The sequence below is a fragment of the Poecilia formosa genome, unplaced genomic scaffold (assembly GCF_000485575.1).
Source record: "Poecilia formosa unplaced genomic scaffold, Poecilia_formosa-5.1.2 Scaffold606, whole genome shotgun sequence".
NCBI lineage: Eukaryota > Metazoa > Chordata > Actinopteri > Cyprinodontiformes > Poeciliidae > Poecilia > Poecilia formosa.
The window spans coordinates 128935-150720 of record NW_006800545.1 but is presented as its reverse complement, the minus strand read 5'-3'; the positions used below and the strand labels follow the sequence as shown (position 1 = coordinate 150720).

Sequence of the window (21786 nt, the reverse complement as noted above, 5' to 3'; positions counted from 1 at the left end):
TGATACATTATCTTAAAACGTGATTTAAAACACGGGTTTGGGCCGTTGTTAATCTTACACCATGTAATGCTGGCATATTAGTTCTCGCTACCTCCTGGAGACCCCCACTTCCTCCCCACTTCTCCTTCTCTTGGATGTCCCACACCCAATTTTCCCGTGTTTTATTTCAAAAAGAAATACTACTTGCGCCAAGTCTAGAATCTTTTAAGATAACTGATGGATGGCGACTTTCCGGGTTTGGTTTGTATGCTGTCTTAGGTGAGACTGAGACAGGCAGTCTTAGTAAAGTCGTAATTTTCCGGGAGATGCTACCGCTAATGACCGCAGTGAAGTTAGTTTCAAGTTGGATATTCGATATTCGAGCTCCGCGGAGTAAGCGGCGTTTAGCTCAAGGTTGATCCGATTTATGAACGCTACTGTCGGCCAGCGGTTCTCCACCGCTCCCGGCCGCAGCGCCCGAAGGTTCACTTAGAGACTATCAACAAATTACCGAACCAAACATTCCTGTCAAAGAAATGTTAATAAATGCCTTGAATTGTAACCAACTGTCAGTGCTAATTCAGGCTTTTACATGAGCCAAAATAGCATCTATAAAATTTTAAATTCAATATTTTCAATAATTTTAATATTAAATAATATGTTTTCTTCAATAGCTTAACATATTTTTTATTTTTTAGCTCATGTAAAAGCCTGAATTAGCACTGACAGTTGGTTACAATTCAAGGCATTTATTAACGTTTCTTTGACAGGAATGTTTGGTTCGGTAATTTGTTATATTTACTTCCATAATATTTTATTAAATTAATGGAGATTTTCTGTTTTATCTATAAAGAACTTTAACAAGCAACAAATTTCTGCTCAGAAACACAAGAGCAATAAAACTAATAATAGTTTCTAATCTGAGCCAAACAACCAAGAACCTTGAAAAGTTGAAGTTTCTCCACATGTTGACACGACCATCTGATATGTTGATATTTATCAAATACAGATTTTATTAATTTATTTAATCGTGTTTAATGTTGATCTGAAGGAAACTGATTCTCACCTGAACCTCTTTCATTCCTGAACATTAAGCTCTTTAAGCTTTGGCCTCTTTTAGTCTGGAGGCTTTAAGTTGTTTAACTGATTCGTCTCAAACGTTTCAATGAAAAAGTTAAAAACCTGCTGAGTTACAAACAGTGACGTTTACTGTGAGATGTTTATCAGTTTCTGTCGGCTGTGCAGGAATGTTTTCTCATTACTCACATGCCTCAAAAACAAAAGATTCCACCTACAAACACGACATTAGGATCCGACCACCAGATCCATTTTCTGATGTGTAATAAATGGAAGGTGAAGGTTTCTGGTCAAACCCTTTAATGAAAATATCACTTTTCAAAAAGTCATACTAGTAAATATAATTTAACACAAAATGGAGAACTGGATCAGGAAGCGTCTGTCTTACCTGGGAAAACCTGCTGAGCCTGGCGGTGGGGTCATAAGGTCGTCCATCAGCGGCCCGCTGTGTTTTTGGGTTAAAAATGTTCCAAACATTCAAGTAAGTGTCATAATTTAGAGGGCAGTGAAGCCTGGTGGCTGATAAAACACAGAGGAAACCCAGACTTCTGTCTGTGGTTCCAGTCGGTCTCTGGGCTGATCTTGGTCCCTCAGGAGACGGTGACAAATAACCGTTCAGCAAAATATATGAGCTTCACTTAAGTCAATAATTCATTAATATTGATGAAAAAGATCCAGTTCATTTGGCAGATTATTTCACCTATAAAAAAAATTTCTCCATGTTATGAAACAATCTGCCAATGAAATCAGAATTTTATTCCACTGGCAAAATGGAATAAAAGTAAACCTTTATTATGTCCACCAGGGGGCAGAAATGAGCAACAAATGTTTATTTAAGACTCATTTAATCATCAGAAAAAAGCGTTACCTTCATAACGAAGAAGGATTTTATAACATTTTAAAAACGGCAGAAATTCTCAGGAAAACATCAAAAGTTAATAAAACATAAACCATATGAGAAAAGAAATGATAAAAAAAACAGCAGAATGAACAATTAAATTAAACTCTTAAACTTCAGTATCATAATGTTGTCCATCAGAACTCATCTTAATGTTAAACTATGCAACATGTATATCTGGTTTTCTTTTGATTACTATTTTATCTCTGTGATTTTACCGAATGTGTTTAAATTGTCCTTCTTGGGTTTCCGTCCAGCTTTAAACTGACCTCAGGTTCTCCATACTTCACACAGACTTTAGAAGCAGAAACACAAAAACTACTTTATCAGGTTTCCTCCTATATTACATCCTCATACAAATATTTACACAACAATGAAACTTCTCACTTTCTCTACATCAAAAGCTAATTAAAAAGTGGAATTATTGGTTTCCCTTCAATTAAAACTATCATATTTATGAGCTCTAAATTAAAAAAACTGTCATATTTCTGAATTTTAAAGCTCCAAATTTGGCGGAAAAAGTGTAAAATTTCCCAGACGTTAAGGAGCCGTTCGTCTCCAATAAGAGTAAAACTCGGTGCTGATCTGCAGGATTCTTCAGAACCGGTCCGTCGTTAGCGGGCAGGAAGCGGCTGCATCTGCAGGGAGTCGTAGGTGTCTCTGGTGGCCGAGCTCAGACCCTGAAACCAGTCAATCAGTTAATCAATCAGCTGATCAGAGCGAGTGTTGGACGGGTCGGTCCGGTCCGGTCGGTACTCACCTGGTAAACCTGCTCGTTCTTCCGCTGACGCTGCAAAAACAACAGTTTTTAATTCAACCGGTTCCAGAATCTCACCAAACCTCATCGTGTTCAGAGGCTCACCTCTCTCTTCACAGGAAGCTCTTTGTACGTCGGTTCTGATCGTTTCTGCAGGCCCTGAAATCCAAAAACAGAACCGGTTAGATAAACATCCCAGAGGTCCCGGCGGTTCTGGAGGGTCAGTTTGGTACCGTGTAGGTGGAGTCATCCGGCGCTCTGCGGTTCTGAGAGACAGAATGAGAAGAAACAAGATGAAGCATCTGAACAGAACACCTTCAGAACCGTGGGCGGACACCGGGACTTACCCGTCCTCGCTCCGGGTCGGTCATCAGCGGCTCGTAGGTGTCACCGGTCGGTCTGCTCAGAGGCTGAACACAGAAACACCATGAAGACGAATCCAAACACAGAAATATGAGCAGCGACACCGAGAGACGGACGGGAACTTACAGCGTAGGTGTTGTCGTCTGAGCCCTTCACTTTGGTTCTGAAGAACTGAAACACAGAAGGTCCAGAATAAGTTTTAAAGCTGCAGTACGTAACTTTGAGAAAAAATATGTTCTTCACATGATGACAGTTTGTCACGAGGCAGATAATCTGTGAAAAGATCGACCTGCACCTGGAGCTGCTGCTGCTAACGAAGAAATGCAGCAAAAACAACCAATCAGAGCCAGGAGGAGGGGCTTAGCGCTGTCAATCAACTCATGTACTCGCTGCTGAATGTGCTAGTGGTGGAGAAACATCTTACTGTTACAGGAAAACCGTTTATCGTTTTCCTTTTTCTACCAAAAACTGAATGATAAATTCTTTAGTTTGGTGTTTTGGTCTCAACCAGTCCTTTTATTATTTTTTTTTAAGGATAGTTTTGTTGTCTTGCTTATTTATTTTAGATATTTAAAATGTCTTCCAGTTCTAGTATTAAATGTTTGCTAGAATTTAACGTTTATTGAGCTTTAAGAATATGTTCTTGCATCATTATCTTGAAAATATAATAATAATATTTTCCTGGTTTGGCCCATCAGGTTTGGTAGAACATGTTCCACCTGGTTCTCTTCCTGCTCAGGTTTGTTTTGGACCCACCTTCTCCTTGATGAACATGCCGGTGATGATGAGGCCGTAGAGGCCCAGGAAACCGTCCAGGATGTAGCAGAGCTGAGGGTCAGCGATGCTCAGCGCCTCTGTAGAGGTCAACACACACCGTTAGTCAGGGTCTGGCTGCAGCTGCTGGCATGTGTGTGTGTGTGTGTGTGTGTGTGTGTGTGTGTGTGTTTGAGCGAAGCTCGGCGGTTTCCTTAGCTGCTTCAGCTCTCGCTGCGGCTCATTAGCTCACAGGTGTGTGTTGGAGTGTGGTTCAGTGTGGGCGTGTGTGTGTAGGTGTGCGTGTGTGTGTGTGCGTGTGTGTGTCAGTCAAACTGAGAGACGCAGCAGAGACAACCTTCATGTCAGAAACCTCAGCAGAGTTTCAGAGGCGCTCGGCTCTGAACTGAAACAAGCAGGTTCACCAAACCAAGTCTGAGACCAGAGCGAAGACGGCTGAACAGAACCGGAGCGGTTCTGTCTGAGCAAACAGAGAAGGTGACCCAATCTGAGACCGAACCAGAACCTCTGGCTTCTCCAGTAAGAGGGAAAAATCACGTTGCCAACATCTTTGTACGTCAGTTTGTGTTTCTGCTGCTTCTAAAAACAACCAAGATCTTAAAAACCATCCAGCTGTTTTTTAGCAGTAGGTTCAGGATTTTAGTGTTTGGAAAATGAGACGTTTCAAAAACCTCCAACAGGCACTGCCCCGTTACCTAGCAACGCCAGCTGAACTCTGCCTGTTACCTAGCAACCCCAGTGGAACTCAGTTTGTTCCCTAGCAACCCAATAAAACTCCAGTGCGCTTGGTCAGCAGGTTTTTTCAGAAAAAGAAAATCCAAGTTTTGTTGTCAAAGTGCCACCCAGAAACCACTTGCTGCATTCTGGTTGGTTGTATAGGAGGCTCCACTACTGCTTTTCAAAGATGTATGTTTGCATAATTGTGCCTCTGTTTTCAGCCCTGTGTGACCAGCAGCAGCTTATCTGGACTTAAAGTGACAAAACGCCCTAAAACAGACTAAAATCTAATTATCAAGAACGATTTTGTGCAAGAAATGTAAAAACCAAAAACGTCTAACGACGATTAGAGAAGTTCCTGAAATAAGTGACTTCCTGTTTGCTCTCATAAACGTTCCTCATCTCTCCTCTGTGTTGGAGAAAACGCGGCGGGTGGATGACCTCATGTACAGTCGATCTCTGGTGGTTCCAGGAAGGTTTATCTTAATCTGTCATCTTTGCTCACAGAAATATAAAAACTGTCAAAGCAGCCCAGAGCAGCACCGCCCGTCCTCCATCGCGTCGTCATGGCAACGGCGATGTTGAGCATATCGTCAGGGTCTCTAGCGGGGGCCAGATAAGAGCGAACAGCAGGAAGTGTGTGATCTGATGACGACCGCAGGGACAGTTTCACACGTTTGTAACACTAAACACTCTAAAGCTGCTCGGGACAGGATTTAAAATATTTCTGCATTAAGCAGAAAACAGATGAGAATCAAAGTTCCTGTCGATAATAAACCAACTCAGACGCTGGACGTGAAAAACATTTCAAAAAGCAGATATGAGACGGAAGGAAAAAAACAAAACAAAAAAAGAGAAATTAATCTGTAAAACGTCGTTTTTATCTTTTAAAAGGAGCCGAAGCTTTAAATGTTTCAGCTTTTGGTGTTTTAGTCGGCAAAAGTTACAAACATCAGAAATAAATAAAACCAACAACGAATCAAAGTTTAAACTATAAACTATATGTGGAAATACATCAACGGAGAGAAGAAGAATAATAATAAAACATCATAAGGGAAATTAAGACTTTTTAAAGTTTTACACTGAAAATAATCATGTTTAAAGTTTTTTGCTGTTTTCTTTAATAAACTCTCTGACTTGGTTTTGTTCAAAGCCAAACTTAAGACAGATTTATTTAAAAAAAAACGGTTTTATCTTTTTATTTTGCACTATTTCTAATTTATCATGGCTGTATGTGTCGATGTGAGGAGCTGTTAGAAGATTCTGTGTAAATAAAGATTATTTAATTGATTAATTGATTTAATTTTTTGTCCTTATTTAACATAGAAGTTCCTTCAACGTCTCACTTCAGGACATTCAGAGTAAAAACTACGTCCAGAACAAGACAAATATTTACTTCATAGAACTACTAAATTCTAGTTTTTAGTTATATTAGTAACTAAACTAAGTAATAATTTAGTTACATTTTATCTACAGTGTCCATTAAATAAAGTTTCTTAAACTAAACGGAGTAAAGATCGTTTTTATTTCCCATCCAGGCCGTTTGGACCGTTTTTAGCCGCGGCTCTTTTTAAATTTATCATCTGATTTTTGAAAATTTCTAAGAAACTGAAATGATTTTTATATTAATTTTATTTTGTAATTATTTACCGTAATAACAAAATCAGATGTATGCATTATTTAGTTTTTTTTCTCTTTGCTAATTAAATAAAATCAAGTGAAAGAGAGTTTTCCCTCGTTGACTTGAAACAACAGAGACGCCAAAATGAAGAACATAAACATTCAAAGGCAGAAATATGTTTTAAAAACACAACGTTATTTAGACGTTTACCAGTTATTTGTAGTTTTACTGTAACTTTGAAAGTCGACGTTTAAACGGAGAAAATGTGAGAAAATTAAACTTTCTTGGATCAGAAATTAAATTATTTTTTTTCAGTGTTTCAGTTTGTTTTATTAAAAAAAACATTAAAAGAGTATTTTACTTCTGTTGTAAAATTGAACAAAAAATTAAAGTTGTGATATTTGATCTGGTTCAAAATGATAAAATTTTTATTTTAAAAGTGCAAAACGTTCGTCTGTTTGTTTTAATAGTTTGGATTAAAATAATTAAAGTGATATTTAACAATAACAGGTGATGCTTCATGTTTCCAAACGACTAAAGCCGCTCTGACGCTGCTCAGTGTTTACTGGGTTTACTGGGTTTACTGGTCATGATGATGCGTTTCTGTTTTCTCCTCCTGCCGTTGGAAACAGAACAAAGTTTCCAGTGAAGCAGAGCCTGATGAAGACCATCTGCAGACGAAAACACTCAGTGGAAACGACGGATCATTTCACTCGGCGCTTCTTCGTGAATCATCATTTCTCTGCAGATCAGCGTTTCCAGGCTGAGTTTCCATCACAGCAGGGCTTCCCTGCACGTCCATCCTCAGCTGACAGACGGTCAAAACGAGTGGAGCTGCGGAGCTTCAGGCTCATTAGCTGCTCATTAACACCTGCTGAGAAAAGCCTCAGCGTTCAAGAAGCGTCGACGGCTTCCTGAACGAAACAACAGCCATCAGCCTGTTGCAACACATCTGTGAAAACACAGAAATGATTTTATCTGCTTCTGAAGCCCCTCGTCTCCTTCAAAGAGACGCTGCACCGATAGAAAACCTTCAATCTGAGCATCAAGACGCTCGGTTTGCATGTCGGGGCGTAAAAATGGAGAAATGAGGGAAATCAGAAAGAAGAGAAACGACAGCGTGAAGAGAGGAAACGTCAGGTTCAACAGAAACGAGAGAAACTATTTAATACAGCAACAGTTTAGCCTTCAGTTTTTATACAATCAGGATTCATTTGTGGCCATTGTTACGTTTAAATCTAGTTTGATTTTCGGACTGCGCAGTAAAACCTGTCAGACTGACGGAGCAGAAAATAAAGAGTTTAACTGATGACATGAACATCCAGCAGGAAGTGGAGCGAATGGAGACGATTTATTTCAGTTCATCGTTGAGTTTATTGTTCAGTTTTTACATTGTTACATGTAATTTTGGCTAATTATTACATTAAGTTACATTTTTAAGACGTAAAAACAAATTATGTCAAACACAATTATGTGTTTGATTTTCAGACTAGATCAAACTACACAGTAAAACCTGTTAGATTATTTACTTTCCAAATAAAGATTTCTGGTCTATTTTAACTTATTACAGCCGAAATGGTAAAAATTACACATTGACTGTAGTTTTATCTGCACATAAACATCCAGCAGGATGTAAATAAAGACGGAAATAAAACTAAAATGGCTCCTTTAGAGGTAAACGATAAAATCCTCAGTTTATCGTTGAGTTTTTATATAATTAGGCTTCATTTCTGCTAATTATTATATTAATTTACATCTTTCAGTCAAATCTAGTTTGATTTTCAGATTAGATCAACCTGACCAGTCAAACTAGTCAGATTAATGGAGCAGAAAATAAAACTTTTAACTGCAGTTACATCCAGCAGGAAGTAACGAATAAAACCTGAAATAAAACTAAAACGGTTCAAACAAATCCTGAGCTTATTGTTGACTTTTTTGAATAAATAAGCTTCATTTTTTCCACATTTTTACATTAAATAGATTTTTTTCCTCATGTAAATCTCACTATAAGGCGTTAAACGAACCATCTGGACTGAATCGACTCGCTGCAGATCTTCAAACTAGAAGAAGATGCAGAAATGAATCTTTCTGTTTTAAACTGAATCTGAACCTGCAGTCGTCTCTCAGAGACGAGGAAAGTCAAACAGGAATCCCACAGGGTGTCTTCTAGGCCCACTTCCTCTTCAGCTCTGTGGTTGGCAGAACAACTTCTCTACTTCTGCCTCATGTGAACTGAGAGTGACATCAGATCACAAAACGGAGCTTTTTCAGGCTGAATTTGTCTCAGATTTCACCGGAATCAGTTTTTGCTCCTCATCTGACGAACAGACAGGAAGTGGATTAATATTAATGAGGGGCGCCGAACTCAGAGCTGCATTGGTGCAGACGTACGCAGAGGATGAGATCTTATCACCGCCTGACATTTTACAAGCTTCTAAAATAGATACAAACATTAAAATAAGAAGCCTCGAAGTACAAACTGTTACAAATAGTTGATTTGTTTAAAACTGTGGCTCCACAGGGACGTGAACTCGGATCACTTAGATTCAGTTTTACAGGGAAAAGTTTTCTAACGTGGCTAAACTAAGAAAATAAAACATTTCTTCAATTATTGAAAGTTACAGAAACTGACAAAACAAAGTGCTTAAACACAACGCTGGGTTTTGTTAAATCCAGCTGATGGGATTAATCCCTTAAATGTCCTGCAATTTTTACCAAAACGCCTGAAAAATAAAAAAGTGCGCTAGCGGATGAAACCTGATTAATAGACGCAACTGGGGGAGATTTAAAAGGTTTTCAGCAGCAGATTATGTTGGATTATGGACGGATTATTTGGGTTATGGTTTAGTTTTTGTCAGTCTACAGTTTGTGTTGCTTATTATCTGTATTAGTTTTTTTCTTCTTTATATGTTTTGTTTTTGAAGCATTGTGAGTTTTAAGTTGTGAATTAAAGCCTTGTGGATCTCGTTGTTTTGCATTTCTAAGTGGTTTCACAAAAACTTTTACTGTTTGCTGTAAATCCTCTCCGTTCAGTAAAAAATGCATGATGGGATTTCTCAGACTGGGGAATTTAAATTTCTCTCTTCACTCTGACAGAGAGAAAAACCTTTCACCTGGTTTCAGCTTCGGGTCGGAAACTTTGACAGAACCTGATCTGGTGGTCCACCTTTGGTCCAGATGCCTGCAGGCGGCGAGGCGAACGAGACGCAGGAAGGAGAGAAAAACGTTTAAACTACGGGATAAACTACCAGATAAACTACCAGATAAACTACTGGTTGAACTACGACCCAAACCTGTCTGTCCTGTTCAGAACTGATTCTAGTGAAACTTTGGACTCCACAGAACCGGGCCCAGTTCAGTACCAACCTCCACATGTGTCTAACAAACATTAGCTGCTGGATTAGTTAGGCTCTCTGCTCCGGTGAAATCAGCTGCGCCTTTAAAGCAGCAGTTCCTCTGGAGCAGCGATAGGTGGCGCCGCTTTAGTCTTCTTCATCTCTTTAAATTAAGGGCTAATGCTGCTAATTAAATGCGACCGCAGTCTGACTTTTATTTGAATCGACCCGCAGAGAAGAAGAACGGAGACGTCGGGAGTTAAGATGGCCGCCGTCTATTGTCTAAAATGGATCAGAGCCGACAGAATCGTCGCCTACGACGGCGCATTGGGGTCGTTGTAGATGAAAGAAAAAAGGAGTAAATTTCACCAAAAAAAATTTCTACAAAAAACAAGAACATTTCTAAATTTAAAAATGGAAAATTGACTAGAAATGTTTCAAATTTTCCAGAAAAAAACATGGAAATTTCTGAGTTTCAAAAGTCAAAAAAAGTTCAGTAATTTCAAAGTTTTTTTTCTGAGATTAATCTCAAACTAAGCTTTTCAGAAAATTTACAATGTTTTAAATATATAAATGTTCTTGTTTTTTCTTGTTTTAAACAAAATATTAATTTGTTTAAAACTTAGAAAGTTCTGCATTGTTTTCTCAAAAATTTGAGATTAATCTCAACATTTCAGAGGGTTTCGTTGGGAGGGTTAGCAAATTTACGGCTTTTCAAATTCATTAATTTCTTTTTTTTTTTCCTAGAAAGCTTTTGCTGTCACACTCAGAATTGTTTTTCTAGAATACTTGTTGTATAATTGTTGAATACTTGTATATATTTGTAACTTTTTTCCTTGTTTTTTTCTAGAACATTTTCATGTTCAAACTCAGACATTTCCTAGATTGTTCTAGAAAGTTTCTGAGATTAATCTCAAACTTTCTGAGTTTTTCAGTGGATATTTTCTCCTGTCTTTTTTTTCCCTAACTGCCAGCAGACGAAGGAAGCTGGAAGTCCTTTACTGCAGCCTCTGGCCCGGTTCTGACCCGGTTCTGTTTGGATGTGGACCTGTCGGCGTTGGGATGTGATGGGTTCACTGACTGCTTTCATCACTTCATCATCATCATCATCATCTCCAGCCTGTTGTTTACGTCCAGGTTCCAGATTACGCCACAGGTAAGGATGAAATGCTGATCTGGGTTTTCCCGGCTGTGATTGTGGAAACGTTGTTGATATTGAACTCGTCTTCAGAAGATGGCGGCGCTTCGCGTTTCCTCCTCAGACTATCTGCTTCATCTCCATGAAGCTCTGCGGTCGCACCGTTGGCAGTTTACCCAACACACCTGAAGCCTGAATCCAGGACGCTGCGGCGCCCCAGCAGCAGACATGTTGAGGCGTTTTCACCTCGCTCTCCCTGTCCAACATGGCCGCCGAGCTCTCAGCTCGTTCTGCTGCCTGTTATCAGCTGCAGCCGTGTGGTTCTGGTCACTTTATCGGACCGCAGAGCCGATGTTCAGATGAGAGAGGAAAACCACAGAGCTGCTTTCTGAGAGGCGGATTAACACCGCTGGCTCAACGGCTCTGAGGCAGAGGCTGCAGAGCAGAGTCCAACAGAACCGGGTCCATCAGAGCCGGGTCCAACAGAGCCGGGTCCATCAGAGCCGGGTCCAACAGAACCCAGCAGAACCGGGCCCATCAGAACCAGGTCCATCAGAACTGGGCCCATCAGTACCGGGTTCTTCAGAACTGGGTTCAGCTTCTAATCAGAAGATAAACTACTCAGGTGTAAATTTAACGTTAAAAATCTGTTGATTATCAGCAGATCAGTTTCTCTTATGAACAGTTATTAGTTATTAAATAATGCGATGCAGTAAAAACAAACAGGTTTAAGTTATTAAACTTTATTCCTGGTTAAATGTTTATTTTATAAGGCGCCTCAATTATCTGCAGTTTTCATTGATAATCTTTTATTTCTTGCCTCTGTCGCCTTTAGCGGGTCGGATCTCCTGCTGAATAATTAACGTTTATTTTCCCTGGTTTTAAATGTCGTTAAATTTAAAACCAGTTTCTGCACGTTAAACCCGACAGAACCTTTACTGGACCCGGATCTGGTTCTGGTTGTCTTTCATTAAACTTAACTCTGAGTTTTATCTGGTTTAAGAACATTTAGTGTTTAAATAGTTTAAAGCTTTTTTCTAAACTGGTTCAAATTCAAACAAATTAAAATTATTTATTCCAGTTTAATATTAATACTGACGCATTCAGACCCAAATGGACCTGACCGACCCGGTCCAGAAACCGGGCCGTCAGGCCCAGCGCTTCTGAAGATTTATACGATAAAAAGTTTTATTCTCTCCATTTATTGTTTATTTCTGTAGAACCTGACTCACAGTTTGGTTTTATTTGTCTAATTTTAATACATTTTTATTAAAATCTCATTTTATGTTAAACCTCAAACTTCGATTCACTAAATCTATAAAGTGACTTTCTAACATCAGAAATTTTATTTTTGCAAAATTACATTTAATGTCTTGTAATTTTGTGCTTAAATTGTTTTTTATGGATTTAAACACCTAAATGTGGATTTATTTATATTTTAGCCCTAAATGCGTTTAATCTCATCGGCTGTGATTAAGTTTATTTTATTTGTTTGCTTCATAATTTGGATTTATTTCATGCACAGGTTTAATAACTTAAATCATAAACTAAGTGAATAAATCATTTAGTTTAATGAAACTACTTAGTTACTTAGTTTAAGTTTTTATACTAAAGATTTGATGAACTAATTTGCCGCGTGTTTTTACTGAACTAAAAAAATAGAATATTTTGAATGAAATCTATTAAAATTATTTTAATTTTTAAATATTATACTTCTCTGAATGTTTAAAAAACTTTATCTTAAAGATGCCAAATAAATATTAAAAATAAAATCCCTTTAAAAACACAAACGTTTGTCTTTAGTTCGACTCTCTGGATGCTAATCCAGTTTGCGAGCTAAATGCTAACAACCGCTGAGTCACTGCTGTTCGTCTGCGGTTAAACTTAATGTGGGTTTTTTTAACGTCATTATTAACCTCACTGATCAGAAAATGACTAAAACAGAAATAAAACCGCATGCTGGGTATTTTATATTTAATCTCTCTGAAACCAGATAAAATTAGCATAAAACATGGCCGCCAGAATCTACGCACATCTTTAACGACTGAAGGTTTTCTCTGGAGTTTTGTTTTTTTAAATAACAGAAACATGCTTTCATTAGAACGTTAAACTATTGTTACATTTTTAATACATTTTTAAAATATTTTCTGTGTTTGGAAGCAGGTTTAACACTTAAGCAGCTGCCGGCTGATTAAATGTTTTTATCGACGCGGGTTCAATTCAAATCGATAACCTTTATTTTTCAACAAGGTATTGGCTGAACTCATAGATATGTTTAGGTAAAATCTTATGTTTCTTCACCTTTAAAATGTCGAGGCTCAGATTTGATCAACTAAATTTAATAATTAAACAAATGAAGGATCACATGTTTGGAGAAGATGGAGGAAAATAAGTCATTCTTTAAAAACTGTTTATTTTTCCTAATTTTGAAAACTTGATTAAACACTGAGACATTAGCAGAGCTGTTGTAACTTCTTGTAACATGCTTCAAAACTTTAATAAAATCTTTCTTTAGCTGCTTCACTGGTTGAACTTTGAGATATTTTCAGTAATAAATGTGACGTTACGTCGCTGGTAAAATGAAAGAAATGTATCATAACTCAGGTTTGATACATTAAATGTATGGCTTTTGAATTATTTTAAAATTAAAGGGTTAAATATTTGGAAAACATAGTAAAAAAGGTAAAAAAAAACGAAAAGAAAAGAAGGTAAACTGTTATATAAATGTTTGCTTTGAGGGGAAGGAAAGAGTGACTTACTGTTTGCAGCACAACAGGAGTGTTTTTATGGAGTTCATGATAATTTAATTTAAGGCCTTTTCTTTCTTAATTTGAAGTTTGAGCCAACGTCGACATATTTCTCTTCTGTTGTCAAACATAAAATATCTTTGTTGATGCTAATCATGTTTGTTTGCTAACATGCTAAAGTTTAAAGACGTTTGCTGCAGTTAAATGTGCAGTGGATAAATCATGACTACTGGAGGTTTGTTTAATCAATTTAAGTCTTAAATATTAAAGTTTAGGAAACAAAGGGAGGAAACTTTTAACTTGGTTCTGTAAGAAAAAGAAGAAACAGGATCAAAGATGGCCGCCAGAGGCTGTGCTCATCTTTGGCTTCTTTTTCTGGTCGAAGTTTTAAGACTGAAAACATCTCTGCTTTCAGAAAACAACCAAAACATTTTAATATAGAAACATAAAATTCAATAATGAGGCAGAAAAAGGATTTTTTTTTAAAGAATTCAGTTTTTAAAAAACACTTTAACGACTTGTTTTTGGGTCTAAACAGCAGAAACACGCCTGTTTCTTTTTTAAATTTCCTGAAAATGAATTTCTTATAAAACAAAAACAAACTTTTTTTTGTTTTACAAGTCTTTTTTTCATCCTGAACCAGCAGCAGGCTGCCAGCGGTCGCTTTCATTTGACGCTTCAGCGTTAACGTCCTAGTTAAATCCAACCAGCTGTCGGACTGAGTTCTGCTCTCAGGTGAGCGGCGGGGCGATGCCTACCTGCGGAGGGCAGCAGCGAGGCGACGACCAGCAGGCCCAGTACCCGGTTCTGGAGCTCCATCTCAGACCAGTGTCCCCAGTAGGTGCAGGTTGTTCAGAGCGCTCTGAGTCGTGCAGCGGCAGCAGCGAAGTGAGGCGTCTTCCTCTGCAGCGCGGTGATGAAACGGGACAGGAAGTGGTGAGGAGCTGCTGTGCCAGGTGACACAGCGACACACTTCTCCCACACACACACCGCCCCGCTCTGCTCACACACGGAAACACCAATTCAGCTGAAACACACACTCTGCCTCAGAGATGTTTACCTCCAGTGAGCTTCAATCTGCAGAGCCGACCGGCAGCATCATGCTGCGGGCCGGATCACTACCTCACACCACATTTATGATATTATTACAGATAGAAAATAATACAAACTCTGATATGTTTCAGCTAAAAATCTTTATTTTTCTTTTTAAAAATACATCTGATTTTCTAAAAAAGTATGAAAATATATTCTGACAAACAAACTGAAATACTGACTTATTCTGTTTACTAGGTGATAAAACATCAGATTTGAGCCCTGAATGTAAAAGTGGAGACATTTTGTTAAAGATAAAAACACAAACATGATCACAAATTCACATTTAGACGTTTAAAGTGAATAAATTTAGTCTGAGTTTAAACCATTAATTCCTAATTAATGCTCCACCTTCCTATCGCTATGAACCATGGGAAATGTAGTAAGAAAAGTGCACAATACTGAGTAAGTCATATTCAGAAGGTCAAAGGTCAAACAAGAGAATCACTCAGAGAACTTCTTAACACTTTGGTTCATAATAAAACTTAATATTAAAGCAAATATTCAAATAAACCTCTTTAAAGTGCTTTTAATGGCGTTAATAATCAGCCCAATGTCTCCACCCAGTGGTCACAGCTCGGAACTACAACTTTGTAAAATCATATTTTTTCTGTTTAGCAAAATTATTTTTTGTTTATTAATGTTTAAATATCATTAATTATTAATGTTTATGACAAAATTTGTCAAAAAGATTAATATTGTTCTGATTTAAAATCTATAATTTGATATAAAACTCTCTCTGATTCAGCAGCCATTTAATTAATGCTGATTGATTAGTGCTGATTAATTAATTGATTGATCCGAGGAAGCCGAGGTGGAACAATTTGAAGAGGAAGAGAGGAAGAGAACTGGCTGAGGATGACTTCATCATCATCATCATCATCATCATCATCATCATCATCATCATCATCATCACCACCACCACTCCAGGTCAAAGGTTGATTCCTGAACACAAAAATAATTTATTACTGATTTTCTGATTGTTTTATTGTCATATGGATATTATTACAATATTCAGTAATACAATAAATATCATTACATCATAATATCCAATTATTAATATAAATAATATTAATATCTCTAGTAATGTTATTTATAATGGTTTAATTATAAATTATTTCATTCATGATTAAAATCAGTGTTCTATTAAAATTGTATTTTTATTTAATGTTATATAACATAAATCATATTCTAATATTATATCATAATCAGTGTTACACAATTTTTTATTTAATTAATATTTACACTTCATAACATTAATGTTAGACATTACGTATTCAGTAATGCATTATATATAATTAATTATATTATTACAATTGATTTTACTTTAGTTTTATTTTAATTATTTAAAAATTAAGTAGCAATGTATGACTATGAACTTTATTATTAATATCATGACATTGTCATTATAGTTAATTGTAAATTGTTACGTTTTTTAAACATTTTGTTACATTTAACATGTAATAATTAAATATTTCTTTATAATTTTTACTAACATTTTAGAAATGTATACGTTTCATTATTTACAAAAAGGATTTTTTAAATTAAGAAATGTTTCTTCAAACCAGAATGGTTCTGGTTAAGGACTACAAACGGCAAATAAAGAACTACAAGGACCAGCAGCTCTCACCGTCAGTGGTGCTTCCTGTGTGGCGCCGCCTGGAAATATTCATCTGGAGAAACGACCTTCACCCCGCCGAAGTAATCCAGCACCCACACCTGGAACGAGACAGGGGTCAGAGCCTGGGCTGGACAGAACCGGTTCTGATGGTTCTGGTGGTTCTGGTACCTGAGTGATGTTGAACTTGGCGAAGAACCAGTTGTGGTCTGTGGGCCAGTCGATCATCTCCGGGTGTCGGCTGAACAGAGCTTTCTTTGCGAAGTCCGCCTCAGTCCCGTTCACCTGGAACACAGTGGGGTCAGAGGTCATGTGAGCCCCTGGGTGTACCTGGGTTTACCTGGGGAACAGGTGAGTGTTGGTACCTGCAGGACGGATCCAGACAGGATGATGTGAGCGCAAAGCGGGCTCTGAGGGTCAAAGCCCTGCTGCTTGCAGTAATCAGTCTGGGCCAGAGACATGGACAGAGACGCCTGGGGGTTCACCTGGAGGTCAAAGGTCACGCTTTATTAATAACTCATATGAGATAAGTTAATAAGTAAAAATATTTTATACTAGTGCATAAACATGTTTTAATGTGTAAAATTATATATATGCATTTTTATTTCAAGGCATTTTTTTGTATAAATATTAAGAAAATATTTTAAATATTTGTAATGATAAAATGAAAATGACTAATTAACATTTTACATACGCATATGTTATATTTAAATAATAAAAATATTAATTTATTTAAACGCCAGCAGTCGGTTGTTATGGGACCTGATCACGTGACCCGATCTCCAAACTGCTGCGTCACTGTTTATAAAACATGCTACGTCATGCCGGAGCCCAACGTCACGTGACGTTTGTTTGTGTAACAGAACCTGGGTCGTCCGTTTACCTGTAGGTCCTGGACCGACACCTCCATGTGGGTCAGGTACATGTACGGGACCCCGGAGCTGGTTCCGTGGGGCCCGTCGCTCACCGAGAAGACGTTGGAAAACGGCTGACCCACCACTGGCTTGTGGCTGGAGATGGTGGCCATAGAGGCCCAGTCACACTGGTGGGCGATGAAGCGGGCCACCCGGGCCACCTGGTCGTGAGGAGGGATCTGGACCCGGCAGGAGGAGGAGCCGAGTCCGGCCCAGGAGAGGCCGAGGAGGAGGAAGAGGAGAGTAGGCCGCAGAGCGGAGCTCATGGTCGGGTCGGTGTCAGCAGGACAGTCGGTCACACGGAGCCGAGGAACAGATATAAACAGAACGCCAACTTCCGCTCCCGACTTTCCCAATAAAACCACTTCCGGGTTTCACAATAAGAGCTCAGTGTGTGGAAATATTCAGAACTGTAATTTCTAAATAAATATTGACTGTAGTGGAAACTTAAAAACATTTATAAAAGAAACAGCCAGGTGGAAAACTTTTTACATTATTTCATTAATCTCAGAGGGAAAAAAAAGGTTAGAAAGTAAAAAAAAAGAAAAAAAACAACAATTTTCTATATAAACAGATAATTTGAGTTTAAGTAAAAAAACAAGTAAAAAGAAGAAAATTGCTAGAAAAGCCTCAGAAATGTGTACGTTTGAAAAATCAAACATTGTCCGAGTTTCAAAAGTGGAAAATGTTCCACTTGAAACTCAAATTTCCAAAGTAAGTTCTAGAAAAAAAAAAATAGGAATCCCAAAATTTAGGGGTTTTTTGGTGGAAATATACTCCCTTTTTTACATGCATAATGGCCCTGATAAACTGCCATAAAATTACATCCAGACTGTTAGAAGGTAAATATGTTGAAATGGCCAAAAAAAGGTGGCTTGTCACAATTTTATGATGCTCCTTTGTTTTCAGTTTCAAAATAAGAGAAGTTTTGATCAAATCAACAAAAGAATAAAATCTACAAACATTTCAAAGTACTTTATTAAAACATTTTTTTCAATTACACAACGTCATAAATAACAAATAAGCTCAAACAGATTTTAAATTCCAAAGATTTTATTACATTAACACATTTAGAATATAAACCAGAAAAAAACTGCAGCATAAATCAGTTTTCCTCTGTCTCTCCTGGACCTTCAGCTGCACAGACGTTACACAGCTTCTCCTCCAGGTGGAGCCATCCCTGGCAACCGTTGCTACGACAGAGACAGGGCACTTCCTGTTCCAGATCCGAGCTGGAGGTGTGAGTGTCAGAGGAATAGTTCCAGGTGAGCTCAGTGCCGGCTTTCACCACCCTGATGGACACAAAACGCATGAAAACACACATGAGGGTAAAAAGGGGAGAGGCTTACAGTGACTCCTCCCCCTCACCTGTTGGTGAAGAAGGCGATGACGGGGAAGGCGGGGTCATGGGAGTCCGTGAAAACGTTCTGGATGAACAGGTTCGGCTGGCAGCTGTGCTGTGGGCCGAATTTAACTTAAATAAATGAATGAATATATTCCATCAAATCAGTAAAATAGCAAGCCAATGGTTGCTTGACTTTCATTTTTCCTTCCACTCAACTTTCCATGAACATTCCTCCAGACTCACATTGATGAAGCGCCCGACGTTTCCCTCCTTACTGGCGTCGATGAAGCAGACTTCCTCTCTCTCTGGTCCTTGTTTGAAGCTCGTTGGGCTGCCATCATCCTGGCTGTCCATTGCCACGGCAACCCTCACCTCAGACAGGCCTCCGACCTGCAGAACCAGAACCAGAAGACGTCATCCGGCATCAGTATCTCACCAGGAAAACCATCCTGGACGGAACAAACCTGGTCTTGGTTCTGAGTGGCGCCGCTGGACTCGCCGGGTCTCTGGATCACCGGGACGTGCTGCGTGGAGGGGGCGGAGCCTGCCAGAGGGGGCGGGGCCTCCAGCAGGTCGCTGCGCGCCTCCAGGATGGGCGGGGCCAGCCACTCTGTGACGACCTCCACCTCGTCATCGGATGGCAGCTCGGCCCGGGTCAGCTTGGGAGGGAGCGGCTCCGTGGGGCTGTGGGCCCGCTGCAGAACCAGACCTGTTAACAGAACCAGACCTGTTAACAGAACCACAAGTTCATTCGTTTATATATTTATACTGGGAACCAGCCGACCTGCGTAGATGCAGACGAATGTGCCTCGGTCCAGGTCGTCACGGCAACGGACCCCCCAGCCCCGGTCCTCAGTCTCAAAGACCTGGAGGCGAACTCTGACACCTCTCTGGACCAGCCGGTTCTGGCAGCGGGCCCGGTCGCAGCCGCACCACGGACCGCACTCAAACAGGCTGGAGGAAGAGGAGGAGTAATGAGGAAGAGTTAGTGAGGAAGAAGAGGGTGAGGCGGTCCGGCCCGTTCTTACCCTGACTTGACCGGTTCCAGCAGCCGCTGGTGGCTGTAGCCCCGCCCACCGGTAGTCATGGCGACGCAAGCGCAGAGCCGTGCGTCACTGCAGCCGTCTCTGCAGTCGCAGCAGGTGTTGAACAGCGCGGCGCCGCGGCTCAGGAAGCAGCCATGCGGCCAGCGGTCCTTCCGGTACCGGAAGCCCGCGGGTCGGGCCTGGCCCTCCCCCACCACCAGCTCCACGGGAACAGGCTCCGCCCCCCGACTCAGGTCGGCCCGTGGCTGAGCCGGCAGAGGGGTCGGGTCCAGCTGCACCAGGTGGTTGAAGGTGAAGAAGTCCACCTGCAGAGGGGACAGAACCGGGACAGGACCGGGTCAGACAGGGTCAGAACACGTCAGAGTGGGTCAGAGAAGATCAGAGCGGGCTCTCAGGTCCGGTTCTGGTTCACCTGCAGGACGTCGTAACTCTCCGTCGCCGACAGGAAGGACTCGACGTCCTGGAAGTTCTTGAGGCTCTGCCCACACGGCGTCTTGTAGATGACATCCCAGTTGCCCCCGGCAACAGCTGCGTCCAGGCCATCTGTGCCGGTTCCGGTCGGGGACGCCAGCGGCATGGCGCTCAGCCTCTTGAAGCCGCATAGCAGCGGCACCTTCAGCGGGTTCTGGCCGTACAGCAGCGAGCTGGACTGGGGGGTTCTGGGTAACCCGGGCAGGCAGGCCTGGGAACACACAGAGGTCAGAGGTCATCCCGTCACCGGGCCGGTTCTACTCCTCCTTACCTTGCAGCAGGGGTGAGGATGGTACTGCAACTGGACCGGCGCCAGCGGAGGCAGCAGCTCCTCTCTTCCTGCAGGGGGCGACAGTCCATTGAAATGAGCCGGCAGCAGCCCTCCTGCAGACACAGCGGGTCAGTCAGAACCAGACCAGAACCAACACACAGCTGGACACACACATCATACTTTAATGATCCACAAAGGAAGGACGTTTGTAGCAAATAATAATAATAATAATAATAACAATAATAAAACAATAAAAACAGTAGAAAACTAGAAAATCCTGCGTATATATTAATTGTGGTGTACCACAGGGATCTACACTGGGATCTCTACCTTTTTTATGTAAGTTAATGATTTTACTATGATTTAGATTAGATTCTTATTTTATATTAGAGAACTGTTACAGTCATAACACAAACCCAATATTTATAGTTAAACTTATTGAAATTGATAGAGAACAATGTTTTAAACTTTATGTAGGAAGATCATAAAGCTTAAACAATATTCAAAACAGATTTATTTGTATAGAGAAGTTAAGTACCTGAACCAATGACCACCTGGACCACGGAGGAGTCCTGGTCCGGAGGAGACCCGAGGGGAACGCAGTCCAGACACTCCAGCAGCCTCTGGGCCTGGACGTACTCTGAAACAGAGCCAGCATCACACCAGAACCACCCAGGACAGTCCGGACCCCAGCCAGAACGGACCAGCACCTTTATCTAGCGCCGTCTTCCTCTGCAGGGCCTGCTTCAAGTGGTCCAGGTACTGGAAGACCCCGGTGAAGACCCGCTCCACGTCCTTCTCCGCCCAGAAGCTTTTCGCCCTCTCTGAAGAACCGAGACCAGCAGTTAGCTGCAGAACAGACACTGCGCCCTCTGCTGCTAGCATGTGGGAAGGTGTGAATACGTTCAGAAATGAAATGTTCAGGTTTTTTTTGATTAAATAAATAAGACACAGAAATAGATAGAACTCTAAAATAAGGTTCAGATTGCCCTGAAGAACTGCGGCTGACTTGCCCTGACCAATATGGCGGCTATAAGCATCATTCAGACCGGAATCTGTAGTTAGAAATCAGAGTTCTAACAGACACAAATGAATTTTTGTCCAGTTTAAACCATCTAGCTGCCCAGTGTGACCAGTTATCTCCCAGTTTCAGGGGCTTCAGGGGGCTCCACAGTCTTACCCACATCCCGTGGATCCAACACGTCCCCCATGTCCACAGACAGCGAGTAGCGCTAAGCTAGCTCCAGTTGAGAACACAAAGACCGAGTTTGTGCTGGTACCGATCCACTCTGACTCAGAGCGCTAACGGCTGATTCAGAGCTAAACCTAAATCATAGCATTAACCGGAAATCAGCCCCGCAGTTACCGGAAAAACGGTTTAAACACCAGATTAGATCCAATTTAACGGCAAACCAACACAATCTGCAGAATGGTTTATGCCTGGAAGCTTCTTGGTTCAAGCGGGCCGCCGTACAAAGAGTGGTTGTATTCCCTTAGTTTTGTCTGACAGGTATTGTTTTATATTTAAAATGCATTTGGCGAAATTTGCAGTAAATTTAAAAACTATCCACCACGAATATAAAATATTGATCGACTTGATAAATGTCTGTGATTTGTGAAACT

The 21786-nt window shown here is 40.3% G+C and overlaps 3 protein-coding genes across 4 annotated transcripts; all 3 read right to left on the bottom strand.

Annotated features, from left to right (window-relative positions):
* Window positions 1-1884: 1884 nt before the first annotated feature.
* cd247 (CD247 molecule) lies at window positions 1885-14601 on the bottom strand. Its single transcript, XM_007541404.2, has 8 exons — window positions 14165-14601; window positions 3831-3928; window positions 3201-3245; window positions 3059-3121; window positions 2945-2977; window positions 2817-2870; window positions 2715-2744; window positions 1885-2634 (listed from the first exon to the last, which is right to left on the bottom strand). Exons 1-8 carry the CDS (start codon window positions 14223-14225, stop codon window positions 2569-2571), a joined length of 450 nt encoding a protein of 149 aa, XP_007541466.1. The 5' UTR covers window positions 14226-14601; the 3' UTR covers window positions 1885-2568.
* A 411-nt stretch (window positions 14602-15012) lies between these two features.
* Window positions 15013-17387, bottom strand: creg1 (cellular repressor of E1A-stimulated genes 1). Of its 2 annotated transcripts, XM_007541403.2 has the most exons (5): window positions 17000-17386; window positions 16482-16601; window positions 16288-16401; window positions 16129-16217; window positions 15013-15443 (listed from the first exon to the last, which is right to left on the bottom strand). In XM_007541403.2, the coding sequence occupies exons 1-4, from the start codon at window positions 17294-17296 to the stop codon at window positions 16131-16133; spliced, it is 618 nt and encodes a 205-aa protein (XP_007541465.1). In that variant the 5' UTR covers window positions 17297-17386; the 3' UTR covers window positions 15013-15443; window positions 16129-16130. The 2 variants fall into 2 exon arrangements, with proteins under 2 accessions (XP_007541465.1, XP_016521150.1); XM_016665664.1 differs by lacking the exon at window positions 15013-15443 and having other exon boundaries at window positions 16128-16217; window positions 17000-17387.
* Window positions 17388-18061: 674 nt separating this feature from the next.
* On the bottom strand, window positions 18062-21785 carry setdb2 (SET domain bifurcated histone lysine methyltransferase 2). The gene is made up of 11 exons (XM_007541402.2): window positions 21344-21785; window positions 20874-20987; window positions 20702-20803; window positions 20164-20276; window positions 19834-20103; window positions 19404-19726; window positions 19160-19329; window positions 18840-19084; window positions 18619-18765; window positions 18399-18487; window positions 18062-18322 (listed from the first exon to the last, which is right to left on the bottom strand). The coding sequence occupies exons 1-11, from the start codon at window positions 21372-21374 to the stop codon at window positions 18136-18138; spliced, it is 1791 nt and encodes a 596-aa protein (XP_007541464.1). The 5' UTR covers window positions 21375-21785; the 3' UTR covers window positions 18062-18135.
* Window position 21786: the final 1 nt, after the last annotated feature.

Excerpts from the sequence above, each read along its gene's own strand:
- cd247 (XM_007541404.2), bottom strand. The coding sequence starts at position 14,225 with ATGGAGCTCCAGAACCGGGTACTGGGCCTGCTGGTCGTCGCCTCGCTG. Across the intron at positions 3,246-3,830 it reads GCATGTTCATCAAGGAGAAG|TTCTTCAGAACCAAAGTGAA; the intron begins GTGGGTCCAAAA and ends TCTGTGTTTCAG. Across the intron at positions 3,122-3,200 it reads CAGACGACAACACCTACGCT|CCTCTGAGCAGACCGACCGG; the intron begins GTAAGTTCCCGT and ends TTCTGTGTTCAG.
- creg1 (XM_016665664.1), bottom strand. The coding sequence starts at position 17,296 with ATGAGCTCCGCTCTGCGGCCTACTCTCCTCTTCCTCCTCCTCGGCCTC. Across the intron at positions 16,602-16,999 it reads TGTCGGTCCAGGACCTACAG|GTGAACCCCCAGGCGTCTCT; the intron begins GTAAACGGACGA and ends TTTGACCTCCAG. Across the intron at positions 16,402-16,481 it reads TGTCTGGATCCGTCCTGCAG|GTGAACGGGACTGAGGCGGA; the intron begins GTACCAACACTC and ends ACTGTGTTCCAG.
- setdb2 (XM_007541402.2), bottom strand. The coding sequence starts at position 21,374 with ATGGGGGACGTGTTGGATCCACGGGATGTGG. Across the intron at positions 20,104-20,163 it reads ATCCTCACCCCTGCTGCAAG|GCCTGCCTGCCCGGGTTACC; the intron begins GTAAGGAGGAGT and ends GTGTGTTCCCAG. Across the intron at positions 18,323-18,398 it reads ATCGCCTTCTTCACCAACAG|GGTGGTGAAAGCCGGCACTG; the intron begins GTGAGGGGGAGG and ends TGTGTCCATCAG.